This window comes from Microcebus murinus, chromosome 20, assembly GCF_040939455.1.
Source record: "Microcebus murinus isolate Inina chromosome 20, M.murinus_Inina_mat1.0, whole genome shotgun sequence".
Classification (NCBI taxonomy): domain Eukaryota; kingdom Metazoa; phylum Chordata; class Mammalia; order Primates; family Cheirogaleidae; genus Microcebus; species Microcebus murinus.
The window spans coordinates 19,183,796-19,201,683 of record NC_134123.1 but is presented as its reverse complement, the minus strand read 5'-3'; the positions used below and the strand labels follow the sequence as shown (position 1 = coordinate 19,201,683).

Here is a 17,888-nt window from a genome sequence, read left to right as displayed (position 1 = left end):
GCCGTCACTCCGAGCAGTGGCCAGGCGTTTGGGCCGTTCGTCGAGACTCCCGTGGGATCGGGAAGGAATGGAACAAGGGCTGGTCCAGATGGAGAGGGATCCGGGGCCGGAGGCTGTGGTCAGGTGTGGTCCGAGCGAGTTGGCTCCAAGTCACTTAAGCGCCGTGTGACCCCGAGGGATTCAGCAAACATTTATTATGACCCCGTCTTCTTGATCTACAAAATGCGCGGTCTTGTGAGGCCAGTGGAAAAAACAGTACCCAGCGCTCACTGTTACCTCCCTCACTCTTCCCTCGGATTGGCTGAGCTCCTCGTCCCCGGGGAAGCGCGGATCATAGCGTAATGACGTCAGAGCTGAGGCTCTTCTCCACTCCCACCTCCGTTTCCTAGGAAACGTGTACTCGCGTACCACTTTACGTCGCTGCCCTCTTGACGTCACGGTCCGATGGGGGGGTGGGGCGAGTGCTACCGTCAGGGGCGGGGTGGCTCCGGCGGGCCAGCCGGGCTGTGCACCTGCGCCTCGGCGGGCCGCCTGGGGCCGCGTCCCCGGCCCGCCCGGCCCCGCCATGGCCAGGCCGCAGAGGACTCCGGCGCGCAGTCCCGACAGCATCGTCGAGGTGAAGAGCAAAGTAAGGGCCCCTCTGGCCCCGGCTCCGGCCTCGGCACTCCCAATTCCCTTTCTCCCCTTCCCGGGTCCTTGGTCCCCACCACCTCTTTCCTCCATCCTCCGCGTCCCACTCTCCTCTTCTGCTTGCCTTCCTCCATCCATCCTCCTTCCTTCCACTGCTGGCCTCCAGAGTCCCTCTGTGGCCTGGGTACCTGGAAGGCGGGGAGAAGACCTTGTCCTTGTACTGGAGCTGAGGTTTGGGCTTAAGGCTTAAGCTTTTGCAGTAGCCCTTTTCCCCACCCCTGCCAGCCTTCGACATGTGGTGAGAAAAGGACGCAGGCTCTGTCGTGACCTCTCCTCTCCCCCAACCCCTGGTCTCCAGTTTGACGCTGAGTTCCGACGCTTCGCGCTGCCCCGCGCTTCAGTGAGCGGCTTCCAGGAGTTCTCGCGGTTGCTGCGTGCCGTGCACCAGATCCCAGGCCTGGACGTGCTACTTGGGTATACGGATGCTCACGGCGACCTGCTGCCCCTCACCAACGACGACAGTCTGCACCGGGCCCTGGCCAGCGGGCCCCCGCCACTGCGCCTACTGGTGCAGAAGCGGGGTGAGAAGGATGGGATACAGTGGGCAGCCTCTGTGGGGTAAGGTGATGGGGCAGGTCTACAAGGGTTAGTCTGTCTATGCACGGTGCCCAAACTTCACCCTCTGCAGTCCTTGCCCTTGGCCTGACCTCCAAGTGATAGAAAATAGCTACAGTGCCCCCTGTAAAGGGCCCAAGTGGGAGAGCAGGGTCTCTGATCTCAGCACCTCCCCTCTCCTGCAGCAGAAGCTGACTCCAGTGGCCTGGCTTTTGCCTCCAACTCTCTGCAGCGACGCAAGAAAGGGCTCCTGCTGCGGCCAGTGGCACCCCTGCGCACCCGGCCACCCCTACTAATCAGCCTGCCCCAAGATTTCCGCCAGGTTTCCTCAGTCATAGATGTGGACCTACTGCCTGAGACCCACCGGCGGGTGCGGCTGCACAAGCATGGTTCAGACCGCCCCTTGGGCTTCTACATCAGAGATGGCATGAGTGTGCGCGTGGCTCCCCAGGGCCTCGAGCGGGTTCCAGGCATCTTCATATCCCGCCTGGTACGTGGGGGCCTGGCTGAGAGTACAGGGCTGCTGGCAGTCAGTGATGAGATCCTTGAGGTCAATGGCATTGAGGTGGCTGGGAAGACCCTGGACCAAGTGACGGACATGATGGTGGCCAACAGCCATAACCTCATTGTCACTGTCAAGCCTGCCAACCAGCGCAATAACGTGGTGCGTGGGGCATCTGAGCGTCGCACCAGGCGTCCCTCTGCAGGGCCTGGGCCTGCTGAGCCTGACAGCGATGAAGACAGCAGTGACCTGGTCATTGAGAACCGCCATCCTCCCTGTTCCAATGGGCTGTCTCAGGGACCCCCGTGCTGGGACCTGCACCCTGGCTGCCTACCTCCTGGTGCCCGCAGCTCTCTTCCCTCCCTGGATGACCAGGAGCAGGCCAATTCTGGCTGGGGGAGTGGCATGCGAGGAGATGGTGGTGGTTTCAGCCTCTGACAGGCAAGGATGCAGCCCCTTGCCACTCCAGGCTGCTGGGACATGGCAGGGACTTCACAGTGGGAGTTTTTAGCTTGCTCATAGGGCTCTCTCAGCAAGGGGAACATTAAAGGTTTTCTATAAATGCAAGTGATGGTATTTCTGTGTCCAAACCCCAGCCTCCTCCGACACCACAAGCTTGCTTTGTGCTCTGGACATGAGGCAAGAATGGTAACGGGAGATCTTCCTGCAGTCAAAAAGCAGAAAGGCCGCTGGATGTGGCATTTTAGGGTAAGAAAAGCTCTTATGGAAACAAACCCCACTGTGTACAAAAGGTTTAATTTTGACAAAAGCGTTAAAAGGCTGGGATGGTCCTTCTGCAGCCACCGGTGGCTGGGAAGACTGCTCTGGGGATATTGCCCACCACGCTACTCCTGTCTTTGGACCTCTGTTCTATGATATGGCCCGACCCTGCCCTTTGCAGTCATGTGGTGATCCTCCCTCCTCATGGACCTCTCTGCCACTACCCCCACAAAAGGGCTCAGGCATCCATCTTCACGAAGACTTTGGGTCGGGAAAAGATCTTGATGGCCTCTTCTACCTGCACAAGCTTTCGGTCCAGCTCAGCACGGTGGCCCTGGGCTCTCAGAGAGTCTGCCCCAGCAGGCAGCAGTATCAGCTCACGCAGCAGCTGGCTCTGGCCTACAGGGGGCCCGGGAACAGTGAGTACTGGTCAGGGCTGTGTGGTCCCCAGTGGGCTCTCCAGCCAGCCCCCTTGTCTAAGTACTCACTCTGGAGCAGATTGCTCAGCATCTCCAGTCGCTCGTTCTCAGGCATGCGAGTGTGGCCAGGGGGCATGGCAGGGTCTGGCTGGCTTTGCAGGCGAGCCTCAGCCTCCTGTCGCCACAGATCCTTGCGCTCCAACAAGCTGTGGATGCACACGCTCAGGGTTGATGACCCCAGGGCAGAGGCTCCCACCCCCCACAGGTGCCCCTCACCCTGGGTTTGGGTAGTGGCACCTACTAACGGGGTACATGGCCCTTCTGTGTGGCATTGTAGTGCTCCTGGGCTTGCCGTTGCTGCTCCAGCACCTGTGCAAGGACCTGCATCGAGCGGGAATGACGCCGGGGGGCCTTCTTGGCAGCTTGGACATTGTGACTAATGAAGTCCACACTTGGGCCTGGCCCCTGCAGGACATGGCAAACATGATGGGGGGCAGACAGCACTGTGTTGTGCTCCTGCACCCCTCCCTGCCCACCAGGATCCCTGTCCGCACACATCCTCTCACCTTAGCTTTAGAAGCTGGTGGGGTTAGCTGGGGATCAGGGACACAGGGCCGTGGGAGCCCAGGTCCACAGCGGGAGTGGGCCCGCAGGAAGTGCGTAGACTCTGTCCCAGAGGCAGGGCCAGGCTTCTGGAGGGCAGAGCATAGCAGAGAGATCAGTCAGGCTGAAGTCAGTGTCTCAAGCCACCTGGCTCTCCTGTCCCTCGGGACCTTTTTCTTTTCTTTTGAGATAGGATCTTGCTCTGTTGTTGGGGCTAGAGTGCAGTGGGATCATCATAGCTCACTGTAACCTCCAATTCCTGGGCTCAAGACATCCCTGAGGACCTTTCTATTCCTACCACGGGCTCTTCCCTCTTGAAGGAGTACTTCACATTAGCACATTAAACCCATGCGAGTCTCTCACATCTTTAAGAAAACAAACCACCTCTTCTACCTCAGTCCTGATTCAGCCAAGCTTCCTGGCTCTAGCCCTGCCCCCAAGTTTCCCAACGGCTGGCCTCCAAGCCTTCATATCCAGGGGGTCACTTCCTTGGTGTCAATGTCCTCAACCTGATCATCAGTAACTCCTAGATCTCACTCCTGAGATCCAGACCCAAATATCCATCCATTTTCTGGACACACTCCCACCTCCTGCAGACCCACAAATGCTTCTGCCTCCACACATCCACATGTGCCCTCATCTTTTCTCACTGCTGCTCCTCCTGAGGAATGGTGCCACTATCTACATAAACAGAACCCTCTCCCGGTACCCTCCCTGCCCTTCCCACTGTCCTTTATTTCAACCAATAAGGGTTGAAAAGTGGCTTAAGTGACCCTCTAGGTGGCCCAGCTGACTTCTTGGCCTAACTTCACGCTCTTCTCCCCTCACAGTGAGCTGTACCTAACATCTCCACTGCCCACATTCTCACTGGTCTCAGGACTTCTACCTGTGAGGGTCCATCTCTACGGAATGTTCTCTTCCACTCTTCCCTTGACTAATGCCTACTTGCCGTTCAGGATCAACCCATCCATCACGAGTTATAAAGCGGCCCCCAGCCCTACCCGGCAGCAGAGCCAGGTGTCCCTTAGTCTTCTGTGATGTTCTTCCCGCCCCATAACCCAAATCAAGGTATAACTACCTATTGGCCAACAAGATAGACAATATTTCTGGCTCCCGAAGGCAGGTACCTGCATCTGGGCCTTGACCTGGGACTCCACCTTGTCGTACTTTGGTGAGCGCCACAAAGCCTTCAGGGGCCTGGGCTGGCCCTGCTCTCGGCTTCGCTCCTGCTCTCTGAAGCGCCTCTGGATCTCCCTGATCCGCCTCAGGTTCTCCTTCTCATAGTCCTTAGGGCCTTTCCCTGGGGAAAAGATGCTGCCAGGCTCTGCCCTGCATATGGACCATGCAATCCAACTTCCACCAGTTCACACACAGGCCCACATCCTGCCCTCTACAGAAAAAGCTCTTGGATACCTCCATCTAAGTTAGACCCTAACACACACTCTACTTCATTACTTTGCTCCCCTCCTTACATAGTAAATATCTCCTGATTATTTTCTACATTTTATAGTAGACCATTCATCATCTCGTATACTACATTGGTCTCTTACTTGTTTATTGTTTCCCACATTGACCCGATGATGCCCATACCTGTCTTCAACCCAGTTTTCTTAGCACCTATGGTCCTGGCACACAGTGGGGAGCCAATAAACGTTTCACTGACACATAAATGCATGACGCAGAGCAAGTGCTTGGTAGGGACTTCACTTAGTTCACTCCTGTGAGGAAGTAGTATATTTTCTCCTCCTTTTATAGTTGGGGAAACAGACTCATACAAAGCCTGTGCCTGGTCAGGGAAGAAGGAACAGCTGCTTTTTATCTCATCTTTTTTTTTTTTTTTTTTGAGACAGAGTCTCACTTTGTTGCCCAGGTTAGAGTGAGTGCCATGGCATCAGCCTAGCTCACAGCAACCTCAAACTCCTGGGCTCAAGCGATCCTCCTGCCTCAGCCTCGCGAGTAGCTGGGACTACAGGCATGCGCCACCATGCCAGGCTAATTTTCTCTATATATATTAGTTGGCCAATTAATTTCTTTCTATTTCTAGTAGAGACAGGGTCTTGCTCTTGCTCAGGCTGGTTTCGAACTCCTGACCTCGAGTGATCCGCCCGCCTCGGCCTCCCAGAGTGCTAGGATTACAGGCGTGAGCCACCGCGCCAGGCCTGATCTCAGCTTTTGACCTCCAACTGCTTCGCTGCCCCCTGTCCCAGGGACTTACGCTTGAGAGAAGGCCCTGGACCTAGGGAGATGTCCCCGAGTTGCAACAGCACGCCCACAACGCCACGCTGGCCGTGCTCCAGGATCTCTCGGGCTCCGGGACCTATGCGCGGGCCACGAGGCGGGATAGCGTCCAGGTCCTGGTCCGAGGTCAGCAGGTCCAGCTTCAGCGCGTTTCCCTCAAGGCGCCCTTGGGCTGTGGGGCCGGGCGGAGCGTGGCGCTCAGGGATGGAGTGGGGGCCGATACCCCAACCTAGCACCGCCGCAGCACCCCCCAACTCACCTGAGGCTGGCCGCCGGTAGTAGTCAGGGCAGAGCGTAGGGTCTGGGGGGATGGGCCCCGAGATGCGGGATGGGCCCTCGCACATGTCGCGCCCTGTAGCGGTGCACCGAGACCTGCCGAGCTGCGCGCCTCCTACCCCTGACCCCCTCCCCAGCCCCACGCTTCCTTCCCGGACCCGGACCCGTGCCTTCCATTCCCAGTCCCCTCCAGCCGTTGGTCCAAGGCCGGCACTCGCCGCCTCCGACCCCAGCCCACTTCCCTTCCCGCTCGCGGCCCCTCCCCCGCAACGCTCAGGCAGGGGCTCACTTGAACAGCTTTGCCGCCAACGACGGGAGTCGTTGTTGCCAGGCAACACTGACTTCCGTCCAGAGGTCAGGGGTTAATAACCCTGGTGCAAAGCCTTCTGGGGCTTGCAGTTCAGCTGAGGGCAGAGGAGTGGCCGCCAGTCTGTCTTCCCAGCTGGACCATCACCTTCCCTCCCAGCCAGTCTCCAGAGTCACCGCGGGAGGCCACGGGTCCAGCCTCTCGGGGCCCGCTGTCCCCCAAGCAGCTGTCGAGAATGCACTGACTCGGCGCTGCCATGGCCTCAGCAGGGCCCGAGAGGCAGCCAGGGGCCCAGGAGGCTGCGGGGCAGGCACAACTTGCAGAGGCGCCTAGTGGCCAGGCTCAGACCTCTGAGGTGACCGTCAGACTGTCAAGCCTTCAAACACTTGTCCGTGGTGCTCTGGGGGGCCGAACTCTAAATGCCAGGCCGGGCTCTACAGGCGGGAGCAGTGTGATCTGGTGCCCTTTATCCGGTGTTTGATGTCTAATGGGTGTCCAATGACTGATCCCTGTATCCTTTGCCTGGTCATGGTGACCGGTTACCTATGTGTCACCTCTAGTGTCCAGTGATGGGAGACCAGTGCCTGGTGCCAGCCCATGAAGCCTGCCAGACCCAGGGTGAGGACAAGTGTCCAACAGGCACAGCCTCAGAGCCAGAGCTCCAGGAGGGACTCAAGCTGGAGGAAGAGAGGCTCAAGCCAGAGGTGGTGGCACTAGAGGAGAGAAGCCCCAGGTCTATGGCCTCCCATGTGAGGCCCAGCCATGGTCCCAAGAGGAAACCAGTCAAGTAAGGGGACTTTCAGAGGAAAGGAGCTGAAGGTGGGGCTGGGGCTCACAGGGCAGAATGCCTAAATCCTATACTCCTGCAGGGTAGATTCTTGTCCCCTGCCACTACCATCACTTTCCACTCCTGTTCCTCAATAGCTGTGTAGGGAGCACAAAGGGAGATGGAGCCTCAAGGCCTTATAGGGGACTGAGCTCACACGAGGTCTGGGTGGCTGTTGGGCTTGGCCACTCATCATTGACTAGGAAAGGGACAGGTATCTAGCCACAGGATGGTGGGCAGGCAAGGCTATGCCCTGGGCTCAGGGCACAGGAGGCAGGGGCTGAAGGCTGGTTCCTCAGGCCTCTTGTCCCTGGCTCTGGTCCCTCAGCCTTCCAGGGCCTAGCCACCATGCCCATCCTAGGACCGAAGCTGAGCTGCCACCTGGGCTGCCACTGCAGAAGGAGGAGCCAGAGGGCAGCCAGAGTGAACCCTCACCATCTGCCAAACAGCACAAAAAAGCCAAAAAGCGCAAGAGTCTGGGGGCTCCCGTGCTCCCACCTGTGGCGAGCACAGTGTCTGCACCCTCAGAGACCTTGGGCCTGGAACGTGAGTGACAGTCCTTGGGCCTTCCCTTCTCCTACTGCCTGCTGGGCCCGACATGGCACAACTCAGTGCCCCAGCCCCTGCTCTGCCCTGGTCCATGCAGGAAAGGCTCAGCGCCTGCGGCCCCTGTACCAATACATCAACTATTGCAACCCTGAGCTGAACCAGGCAGGGGAGGGGGACAAGGAGGCTGAGGCAGAAGTGGAGGCTGAGTCGGAGCTGGCCCTGGTTCCCGAGGAGGCAGGTGTGGAGCAACTGCAGGCCTTGTTGCCCATGGCAGGTGAGCTGGGCTCAGGCCTCGCTTTGCCCTGCCCTGGTACATTAGTGCCCCCTACCCATGCTGTAACTCCTCTCGGAGAGGAGGCTGCAGAGGAGGCTGGGGGTCTGTCCAGCCTTGGGGTGAGTGGCCGCCTCAAAGCTGAGGTGGATAAGTCAACTCAGGTGGACATCGACAAGATGCTGAGTGTCTGTGCTGCTCCACTTGTCCCTCCCCTCTCTCCTCAATACAAGTGACTGTCCCGCCCCACTGATGGCTCCCCTCCCAAGCCTGAACCAGGGCAGCCATCTATGGACCTAGACCCTCAGGTGGAAGGGGGGACTTAGGCACCTGCCCCTGATTGGGACCTTGGGCTCATTGGAAATAAACATTTTTCCTTTTCTAAGCTTTGTGATTCCTCAAATATGATGCGTGAATTGGGAAAGAGGCTGGGAAGAAGGGTAGACTCACCAGCGCAGGAGTTGAAGGCTGACTGGTCATCTGGATCACCAGGACCTTGACAAATTACAGAGTCCTGGGCACCACCTCAGACCTAAGTGAATCAGCAGTTGGGATGGGACAGGGGTGGGGCCTGGTTCTCTGTGTTTAAAGGCTTCCAGATGAATCTGGGAGGTGAGAAGGAAGAACTTGGGGGCAGAGAAAAGAAAGGGTCTGTCCGGTCATGGGAAGCAGGTGTTTGATCCTGTTCCATCTCCCAGGGAGGAACCCTGCATTTGGTCTGATCTCGCTCAAGAAGACCAACATTTGGGATCCCCCTCTGAGGTGGTAGAGTTCATTTGCCTGTCCCAAGAGTGGCAGCTTTGGAATGTTTTCCATTCATTGCTGGCCTGCAGCTGGACCAGACCTTGTTCATGGAGTAGCCCTTGGTAACAGAGTGTCAGTGACTTTTGCCTGGCAGGCAGGGGGTGGTGGTAGCTGTGAGTGTATTCCCTGGAGCCCAGTGGCCAAGCCATTGGAGGACTGCTGCTGCTAGCCCTCGGGAGTCTGGGAAGAGCCAGCCAGTGCTGGCTGCTTGGGAAACCCTCACATCCTGCTGCCTTCTGTGTATCCCTCAGACACATCAAACATAGGGAATTCCAAATTCAATGGATAATTTCCCTCCTTCTGACCTGCTTTTCCTCCTGTATCTCGTCTACACAATTATTCAATAAGAATCCTGAGTTCACCCCAGACCCAACCTGATTCCTAAAATCTAATCAGGCATCAAGGCCAATGAGTTTACCTTCTCAGGCCAAGAACCTCTTTATTCCAGTATGCACCCTTGCCTGGGCCACTGTCATCTCCAGAATGAGCCTCACTTGTCTCCCTGCCTGTGGTCCCCAGCCCGCCAAGCCATCCTGTCGCCCTGCTATACATACATACACACTTGAACCCCTGATAGTGTTACTCCTCCTCTGATACCCCGTTCCTCTTGCCTTAGCTGACTTAGAACTTTTCAGCCGCTTCCTGTAATTCCCTGACCAACCAGCCATGCCTTTTCTTCTCTTTTTAGAGATGAGGTCTTGCTCTATTGCCCAGGCTTGAGTGCAATGGTACGATCATAGCTCACGGTATCCTTGAACTCCTAGTCTCAAGCGATTCTGCTGCCTCAGCCTCCCAAAGTAGCTGGGATTATAGATGTGTGCCACCAACCCCAGCTAATTTTTTAATTTATATTTTGTAAGGGCAGGGGTCTCGTTATGTTGCCCAGGCTGGTCTCAAACTCTTAGCCTCAGGCTATCCTCCTGCCTTGGCCGCCCAAAGTGCTAGGATTACAGATGTAAGCCACTGTACCCGGCTAAGCTACACCTTTTCTTGACTCTCTGCACATGGGGCTTCCCTTGCCTAAAATGCCTCTATTCCCTTACCCCTGTATCTGGCTAGTGCACACATGCCCTTGAAAATTCAGGATACCCTGCTTGCTGCTGAGCCAGGCAACACCCATTCTTGCCCGGCATTGTAGCATCTACATGCTACTGTTTGTCATGTGGGTTACAACTATTTTTGGGACTAGACTGTGAACTCCCCAAGGGCACATCATTGTATCACATCCCCCTGAAAGCCCCTATAAAAGGAACCAAAGTAGGAGACCAAAGTTGGGGGTGGAGGAAGCTACAGAGAGGGACTGGTCAGGATCTGAGGCCATCCAAAGTCCACAATCATGTGTGGGGCCCCTGGAATAGTGGCCTGGCAAGGTCACTGGAGGAAGTACAATGGGTAGGCCCAGGTGGCAGCAGTAGGATGAAAATGGGCAGAGTCTCAGGCTGCTCCCTCCTTTGAAGGGTCACTCGGATGCTCACTGGCCCAATGGCAAGCATAGAATGAGGACATTTATTTCTCTTTCTGCCTACAAACTTCCCTGGGTAGTGATTTGATGACTCCAGGTGATACTGTCCACAGGGCCATGCTGAGAGAACTGGTCTACAGATCCTGAGGCCTATTAATTGATGGGCTTGTCTAAGCAGGATGGGTAATAGAAGCTGCAGGAGGCCGGGCGCGGTGGCTCACGCCTGTAATCCTGGCACTCTGGGAGGCCAAGGCGGGCAGATTGCTCAAGGTCAGGAGTTCGAAACCAGCCTGAGCAAGAGCAAGATCCTGTCTCTACTAAAAATAGAAAGAAATTAACTGGCCAACTAATATATATAGAAAAAATTAGCCGGGCATGGTGGCATATGCCTATAGTCCCAGCTACTCGGGAGGCTGAGGCAGAAGGATTGCTTGAGCCCAGGATTTTGAGGTTGCTGTGAGCTAGGCTGACACCACGGCACTCGCTCTAGCCTGGGCAACAAAGCGAGACTCTGTCTCAAAAAAAAAAAAAAAAAAAAAAAGAAGCCGCAGGAAGGAACAAGTCACGACTGCTCCTACAAGCTCACTCTGAGGGGAAAATGCCGAGGCAGCAGGATTCAAGGAGACATGTGCGACCAAAGAGCAAGGCGGTGAGACCACGGGAGGTAGAAGTGGCTGACACTTCACCTAGGGGAGAAGTGGTGATCAGACAGCCCTCCAGCTGACTCCTGGAGAAAGCTGGTGCCTTCCAGACAGAGGACATATCAGGGATGAAGCCCTGCTGGTGTGGAAGATGCCAGCCCCAGGCAGGAGGGCCTTAGTGTGGCTGAAGCAGAAGGCATGGCCATGAGGCCAGGTGGGACAAGTCTGGGGTGATGAGGCGTATAGAATGGGAGGGATCTTGGCCTGATATTTTGGAGAGGTCGCTGGGACCTCTCCAAAAGGGAAGGGAAGGTGTGTGAAGGGAAGATGGGGAATGGGGACACTGGGGACAAAGAGGTGAGAAAGCAGCTGCCACTGTCTAGGTGAGAACGAGGCTTAGATTTGGCTGGAAGCTGGAGAATAAGCAACAGGCATTTTGGAAGTTTTCTTTGGGTTGCTGTATCACGGGGGAGAAGCTAACTGCATTTTCACTGGCCTGGAAAAACTGTACTTTGATCCCAGGAAGAGTTGGTAGCACCCCAATTTGGGAAATAGGTCCTGGGAGATGCTGCTGCCTACCTCCAGGAGGGGGAGCTGCAGGACAAGCCTGGGACCAAGTTGCAGGTTCAGTCATCCCTAGGGACCAGAACTGTTCCGGCTTCTTTGGCCTCAGGCATCTGGGCACATCTCTCCTCCCCACTCCTGACGTGGGACCAACCAGCTCTGATGCCCAAGAGACATATGATGGTAAAGATGTCTCAAGGACAGGCAGTGATACACACTTCTGGCCATGGATCCAGGCTCTGCAGGGGGTGCCCTCAGAGAACCTGGGGTCCTCATAAAAATGGCTCTGCACTAAGCCCACTGCAATCTGCCCCAACACTTCTTGGAATCTGTCTTTGTCAATAGCAAAGTCCTCTAAAACCTAAGTGCCATTCTGGGTCAGCAATATGGCTTTCTTATGTAGGAACCTGAACCAGGCTTGTGCTTTCTTGATCAATTCCCAAATTTAGGAGGGACACTGACATTCTCATAACACACAAAGGACTGACCTGGAGCTGAGCTGACTGTCCCAGGGATAAAGGGGCAGTCTCTTCTTTTAACTGTCAGTGTCCTGATTGGTTGGTGGGTGCTCTCTGCAGTTCACCTCCCAGTTCAGGCCAGGTTGAGATTCCTGCTGCAAAGAAGGGTGATGTCCGGCACTCAAGAGTCTGAAGTTTCACTAGTGCTGGGAAAAAGCATAGTTCAGGGTCAGGCTCTGTAGTCACAAGGTCCTGACCAGGCTCCTGGCTCCATCACTTATAACTCATAGGAGGTAAATAACTTTGCCTCTGTGTATCGGGTTTCTGATCTGAATAATGGGAATATTAATAGTAGTACCTTCATTCTATGAAGGGGGAGTTGAAAAAAATGACAGTAGTACCTTCATTGAGTGGTTTGGAGATTAAATGAAACAATACATAGGAAGCATTTACCTGGGGAGCCCAGCATGCAACAAGCACACTCCAACACTAACCCTTGTTACTTTACCTCACAAGGACAATGTTTGAAACCAGGACATACAGGAAAAGAGGCCTGGTGACTTCTATAAAAGGCTCCAAGAGGAAGAGGAAGCCCTCCCTGGGCATTTCTGGCAAAGAGCCAGGGCAGGGAAGGGAGGAAGGTTGGAGAAAGGAAGAGAGTTTGGTCCAGGCTTAACAATGCTGGCAGGCTGGCAAAGGAAACAAAAGAGAGGACGTGTCCTTTCTCAACTGCTCCCCTTCACCTCTGACTGACATGGTTAAAAGGCTATCCTGGGTAGCAGAATTGATAAAAAGCACTGTTGTTGACTGGCTGTCTGGGTCAGGTAGTGTTCAGCCAAACCTGCTCCCAGGAGCGATGCATGGGGCCCTTCGTCTTCATGTTCATCCCTTCCCCTCTCTGACAGCTGTCCTGGAGCCAAGACCAGGGTTTCAGGAACAGAAGCCCTCCTGACCTCCAGCCCAGTGAGGCCACCAGCTCTCCCACTGCCTGCTGAAACAGCAGGCCCAGCAGCAGCCTACGGGGAAGTCTTGAGTCCTGTTCTCTGAAAAATACTTTTCTTTGGAGGCCTCCTAGGATTTGGCCGTGAGGGAATAAAAGCTGGGAGAGGAGGGCGGGCAGCAGCAGGAAAGAGAAAAACAACCATCTACAGCAATAAACAAGCCTTTCATTATTAAAAAAACCCAACCCATCGAACAAAAACCACATGCCATGATGTCATATGTTCTGATTTATTTATTAACATTTATCAGAAGTTCTAAAAGCTCTCCCTTGCCTCCTCTTTGCCAAATCAGGGGCCCTCTTCCCTAGGCCAAAAGCCCCTGTGAGCTCACCTAAGAAAGAAACCCCCTCTGCTCCCTATCAGGAAAGGGTCAGCCTGGAGGCTGGAGGGCCTGGTCACATGGGAGGGCAGGTGAGGGTCCCCGAGGGATGACTTGGTGCCCTCACCATTCCTGAGATGCTCCAGCCTAGGAAGGGCATGGATACAAGCAAGGCTTCTTGTCATTTCTCCTCAGGCCTCAGGATCAGCCCAGCTGGCTCCTGTTGTGCTTTCTCATCATCCTGTTAGGACCACAAATCAGGCTAACGAACCCACAAGCGGAGCTTTTGCTGGCCTTGCTCACAAGCATAACTGTGCTAGCCCTCTGATCCATGGTGACAGGAACGCTCACCGCCCTGCAAGTCTGAGGAGTAAATGAGCTGCTAGAGAGGGTGCTCTCCTAGGGCCATCTTTGGCTTCACCCAGCCCCAGCCAGGACTCATTAAATGAAAGACACTGTTTTGCTAGGGCCAAGCCCACCCCATCATGTAACAGCTCCTGCTCCCCTCCCTGGTCCCTTTGCCCTGTGGCAGGGAGCCCAGGTGCAGGCTCAGAGGTTATTCCGCTGAAGTGCCTCGCACAGGTTCTGGTTGGTGTCGGGCTCCTCTGTCAGCACCTCCACAGTCTCCCACTCCCCAGACCGGCTCGACCTCTTGATGGCATCCACCACACTCTGCATGTACAGCCCATCCTCGAATGAGGCAGCCATGGAGACAGGGGTGCGGTCCCAGGTGCGGCGGTCCCCCTGCCCCTGGAAGGACTGGCGCAAGGCCTGCACCATATAGACCATGCCCTTCAGGTAGAGCAGTGGGACATCCTGGGGCCCCTGTTCAGGCAGCCCTGCACCCACTGAGAGCGAGTCCCTCAGTAGCAGCTCTTCTTGTGTGGCTGAGTTCTTCTGTCCGTAAAGGTCAGCTCCCCGTGCAACAAGGCGTCCTGCAGAGCCCACCACCATGACCTCATGCACAAAGGCGCCTGGCATGTTGAAGTTGAGTGTCACTGTGCTACACACACCCCCACTCATGAGCATCTGGAAGAAACAGAAGTCATCACTGGTGACATGTCGGATGCCACGGATGGCAGCGTTCTGCCTCACAAAGGTCTTGAGCAACCCATGCACCTTCTCAGCTCTCCGGCCGGTTAGGTGGGTCAGCAGGTCCACGATGTAGGTGCCCATGGTGTGCAGGCCCCCACCGCCCATGAGCTCGTCACAGATCCAGCCATAGCTGGGGCTTAGCAGGCTGCCTGAGTAGATTCGGGCATCACAGATCATCACTGCTCCCACGTAGTGCTCTGCGATCAGCTGCTTCATGCGCACAAAGGCAGGCAGGAAGCGCAGCACGTTCCCCACCAGGCTCATCAACTGTGGGTAGTAGCGCGAGGCTGTCACCATCCGGAAAGCATCCACTGATGTTGCTGCCTTCTCGCAAACTACATTCTTCCCAATACCTGTGAATAAGACACAACAGGAAATCTCAAAAGTTCCAAGGAGGAATTTCTAGCATGTAGGCCTGCCCTGAGCATGAGCCAATTTCTTAAAATAAATCTCTCACTCTCTCTTTCTAAATATCCGATTGGTTCTATTTCTCTGGAGAACTCTGACTGATACAGGCAGGCTGGAGAGGTAGACATGCTTCATGAACATGTCTCTGTACCATCATGGATTTCTTAGACCATCAGCTTGGGGCAAGAGACTCTAATCTATATAGGGGGTGGGCTTTGCACTCTTAGTCATAACTCCAGAGAAGGCTCTAAGATTCCCTGCAGCTTGTTCTCTGAAAACATTGGTCCAACAAATTACAGTAGTCAAAAGGCCAGAAAATGTTCAGCTCCAGTAGGAGGAGTGAAAATATCCTTTCTGTCCTCGCTCCCATTCTGGGTATATCACAGCTGGCATGCACCAAAAGAGAGCAAAACAAAACTAGACAAAGATCAAAGACAGTGAGCTAGAGGACTAAGCAGCTTCCATATGAAAAAATTGAAGGGATTAATACGGCTCCATGTTTCAAGATGAAAGCTTATGAGAGGATGAGCAGCCACAAGACGCCAATACCTGCAGTACTCCTGTAAGCTTGAGGGTGGTTCAAGTAGAAGGAAATCCTATGTTAATACCCTCAAAAGAAAACTTAGAAAGCCCAAGAAGCAGTATGGACTAGATACATACAGAATTTTACAAGTTATAGGAAGATGGGGAAGGGTGAAGACACCCAGCTATTCCACTACTCATTCTGCAGACACTGCCCATGGTGGGTGACTCAAAGCCCACTACCCCCGTTCTTTCAAGAAGTCACAGGCTTCTTGAGGGAACAAGTTTAAAGTTTGGTGGGAGTGCAGAGAAATTCCCACTGCAGATGGGAAGATAAGGGAAAACTTCACAGGGGAGTGACATCTTAAAGTACATAAGGCGGAAAGGGCATCCAGACAGAGGGAACTGCATGTGCAAAGGCACCGAGGCAGCAGAGGGCCAAGTTAGGATTCCTAAAATCTTGGATGCACACCAGGAAATGGGACTGGAGGGATTACATGGAGTCTAAAAACAATGTCGAAAATTGTATAGGTGGTTGGTAGTATCACTCACAAAGACATTTAAGGTGGAGGGGAAGTTTGGGGGTGGAATCCAAAATTTAGCTCTTGATAATCCCCTCCTCAGGTCTTCCTCTATCTTACTCAATGACAAGTTTGCTGTCAGTTTCTCAAGCCAGAATCACTGGAGTCACCTCTCATATCCTCCTTTTAATCTTAGTAAATCCTGTCGGCTTACCCTTCAAAGTACATCCCAAATCTAACCAGCTGCCACCTTCTTTCCAAGTCACCAGTGTTTAGCCCAGATCATAGCAATGGTCACTTAATTTGTCTCCCTGCTTCTTTCCTTGTCTCCTTAGGTCTCTTCACAACAGCAGCCAGGGTAATTCTGTTAAAACTTAATATGGGGGCCAAGCACAGTAGCTCACACCTATAATCCCAGCACTTTGGGAGGCCAAAGTGAGAGAATCGCTTGAAGTCAGAAGTTTGAGACCAGTCTGAGCAACATGGCAAGACCTTGTCTCTAAAAATAAAAATTAGCCAGGTATGATGGTGTGCACCTATAGTCCCAGCTACTTGGAAGGCTGAAGCAGAAAGATCACTTGAGCCCACAAGTTTGAGGCTATAGTGAGCTTTGATCACAACACTGCACTCCAGCCTGGGTGACAGAGTGAGACCCTGTCTCAAAGTAAACAAAACAAAAACAACCTCAAAAAACCCTCCAAACCCTCCAAAACCTTCATCTCATTCAGAATAAAAAGTCCTTACAGCCAGGCGCGTTGGCTCACACCTGTAATCCTAGCACTCTGGGAGGCTGAGGCGGGGGGATTGCTCAAGGTCAGGAGTTCGAAACCAGCCTGAGCAAGAGCAAGACCCTGTCTCTACTATAAATAGAAAGAAATTAATTGGCCAACTAATATATATAGAAAAAATTAGCCGGGCATGGTGGCGCATGCCTGTAGTCCCAGCTACTCGGGAGGCTGAGGCAGAAGGATTGCTTGAGCCCAGGAGTTTGAGGTTGCTGTGAGCTAGGCTGACGCCACGGCACTCACTCTAGTCTGGTCAACAAGCGAGACTCTGTCTCAAAAAAAAAAAAAAAAAAAAAAGTCCTTACAGTGGCTCACCCTTTAGGCCTTGATGCACAATCTGTGCGCCCATCCAAAATTTTCTTTTTGCTTTCTTTGCCTTCTTCTGCTCATTCTGCTCTAGCCACTGAATGCAAGACGGGAGCTGCTATGCAGGAGGCCCTGGTGGTTGAGGAAGAAGCAATGACCACTAAACAATGGAGGACAGAGAAGGCAGGGTTGAGCCTCATCAACATGGTCAGGACACAGTCTTGGTCTGGACTAACTTGTGTGCTTAGTCTTCTGGTTGAAGACCGTCCTGAGTAATGTCAGCACCAGGCTTCTACTCCAGGGCCACCCAGGCTCCACTCTGGTACTCCACAGTGCTTTCTGGTTGGAGGGGCCTGGAAGTCAGACTGTGCCTTCTTTAGGTATGCACATGTCCAATAACCCTGGTGCTCACTTCCCCCAGTCCCCTGGATGTTTTCTTAGTGTTTTCAGGTGTGGCGATGGTTGGGACACAGATAATTTCTGATGGCTTACTGTAGGGTACAGCTTGTCCTGATGGGCTGCGATGGATGGTGTTCACACAGGCTCCGGAGGGCAACTCATCTGGCTAACTTGCAGCAGAAACAATGGTAACCACAGACAATAAATCTTGCAACAAAAAAATTAGAAAACTATACAAACAACTGACATTCTACATGATGAATGGGCCCTAGGACAGCTGACCCAGGAAGACCCAATTACTGGTGCTGAAATCAAGCTTTGGAGCCAAAAATTTCTGTATTCAAATCCTGGTTCTTTCACTTCATTGTTAAATGACCTGGGAAATTTCTAAATCTCTCTGGCTTTTTATTTACTATAAAATGGAATTTTACAGTTACAGAGAAGAAGGGAAGATTAAATTAACCAAAGGAATGTATATATAAAGTGTCTGTCCCAGCACAGCTCTGTCAACTGTACATTTTATTACCACCACCCATGGGAGGGACTGAGCTGATGTCATAAAAAAGAGTGCATTGTGATTTGAATTTTAAGATTCACACAGAAGCTACATTTTCCAGGCAAATAATTTTTATGTTGAGTATTTCAAA

General features: G+C 53.8%; 4 protein-coding genes across 8 annotated transcripts in view; 2 read left to right on the top strand and 2 right to left on the bottom strand.

Annotated features, from left to right (window-relative positions):
* The first annotated feature begins 99 nt into the window (after window positions 1-99).
* On the top strand, window positions 100-2,314 carry PARD6A (par-6 family cell polarity regulator alpha). Of its 3 annotated transcripts, none has more exons than XM_012742566.2 (3): window positions 100-628; window positions 989-1,211; window positions 1,434-2,314. In XM_012742566.2, the coding sequence occupies exons 1-3, from the start codon at window positions 566-568 to the stop codon at window positions 2,183-2,185; spliced, it is 1,038 nt and encodes a 345-aa protein (XP_012598020.1). In that variant the 5' UTR covers window positions 100-565; the 3' UTR covers window positions 2,186-2,314. The 3 variants fall into 3 exon arrangements, with proteins under 3 accessions (XP_012598020.1, XP_012598023.1, XP_012598022.2); XM_012742569.3 differs by having other exon boundaries at window positions 1,431-2,314; XM_012742568.2 differs by lacking the exon at window positions 100-628 and having other exon boundaries at window positions 992-1,248.
* Window positions 2,315-2,484: 170 nt separating this feature from the next.
* Window positions 2,485-6,348, bottom strand: ENKD1 (enkurin domain containing 1). Of its 2 annotated transcripts, none has more exons than XM_012742564.2 (8): window positions 6,293-6,346; window positions 5,987-6,079; window positions 5,705-5,899; window positions 4,617-4,789; window positions 3,453-3,578; window positions 3,188-3,351; window positions 2,956-3,092; window positions 2,485-2,866 (listed from the first exon to the last, which is right to left on the bottom strand). In XM_012742564.2, exons 2-8 carry the CDS (start codon window positions 6,069-6,071, stop codon window positions 2,706-2,708), a joined length of 1,041 nt encoding a protein of 346 aa, XP_012598018.2. In that variant the 5' UTR covers window positions 6,072-6,079; window positions 6,293-6,346; the 3' UTR covers window positions 2,485-2,705. The 2 variants fall into 2 exon arrangements, with proteins under 2 accessions (XP_012598018.2, XP_075851821.1); XM_075995706.1 differs by having other exon boundaries at window positions 2,734-2,866; window positions 3,192-3,351; window positions 6,293-6,348.
* Window positions 6,349-6,377: 29 nt separating this feature from the next.
* On the top strand, window positions 6,378-8,343 carry C20H16orf86 (chromosome 20 C16orf86 homolog). 2 transcript variants are annotated; one of them, XM_012742571.3, is made up of 4 exons: window positions 6,378-6,665; window positions 6,871-7,097; window positions 7,498-7,682; window positions 7,783-8,343. In XM_012742571.3, exons 1-4 carry the CDS (start codon window positions 6,567-6,569, stop codon window positions 8,190-8,192), a joined length of 921 nt encoding a protein of 306 aa, XP_012598025.2. In that variant the 5' UTR covers window positions 6,378-6,566; the 3' UTR covers window positions 8,193-8,343. The 2 variants fall into 2 exon arrangements, with proteins under 2 accessions (XP_012598025.2, XP_012598024.2); XM_012742570.3 differs by having other exon boundaries at window positions 6,379-6,665; window positions 7,465-7,682.
* A 4,756-nt stretch (window positions 8,344-13,099) lies between these two features.
* GFOD2 (Gfo/Idh/MocA-like oxidoreductase domain containing 2) overlaps window positions 13,100-17,888 on the bottom strand; it is a 43,879-nt gene continuing 39,090 nt past the window's right edge. The window contains exon 3 of the mRNA XM_012742561.2: window positions 13,100-14,653. Coding sequence (XP_012598015.1) covers window positions 13,755-14,653 — 899 coding nt within the window. The 3' untranslated portion in view covers window positions 13,100-13,754. The remainder of the gene's footprint in view (window positions 14,654-17,888) is intronic.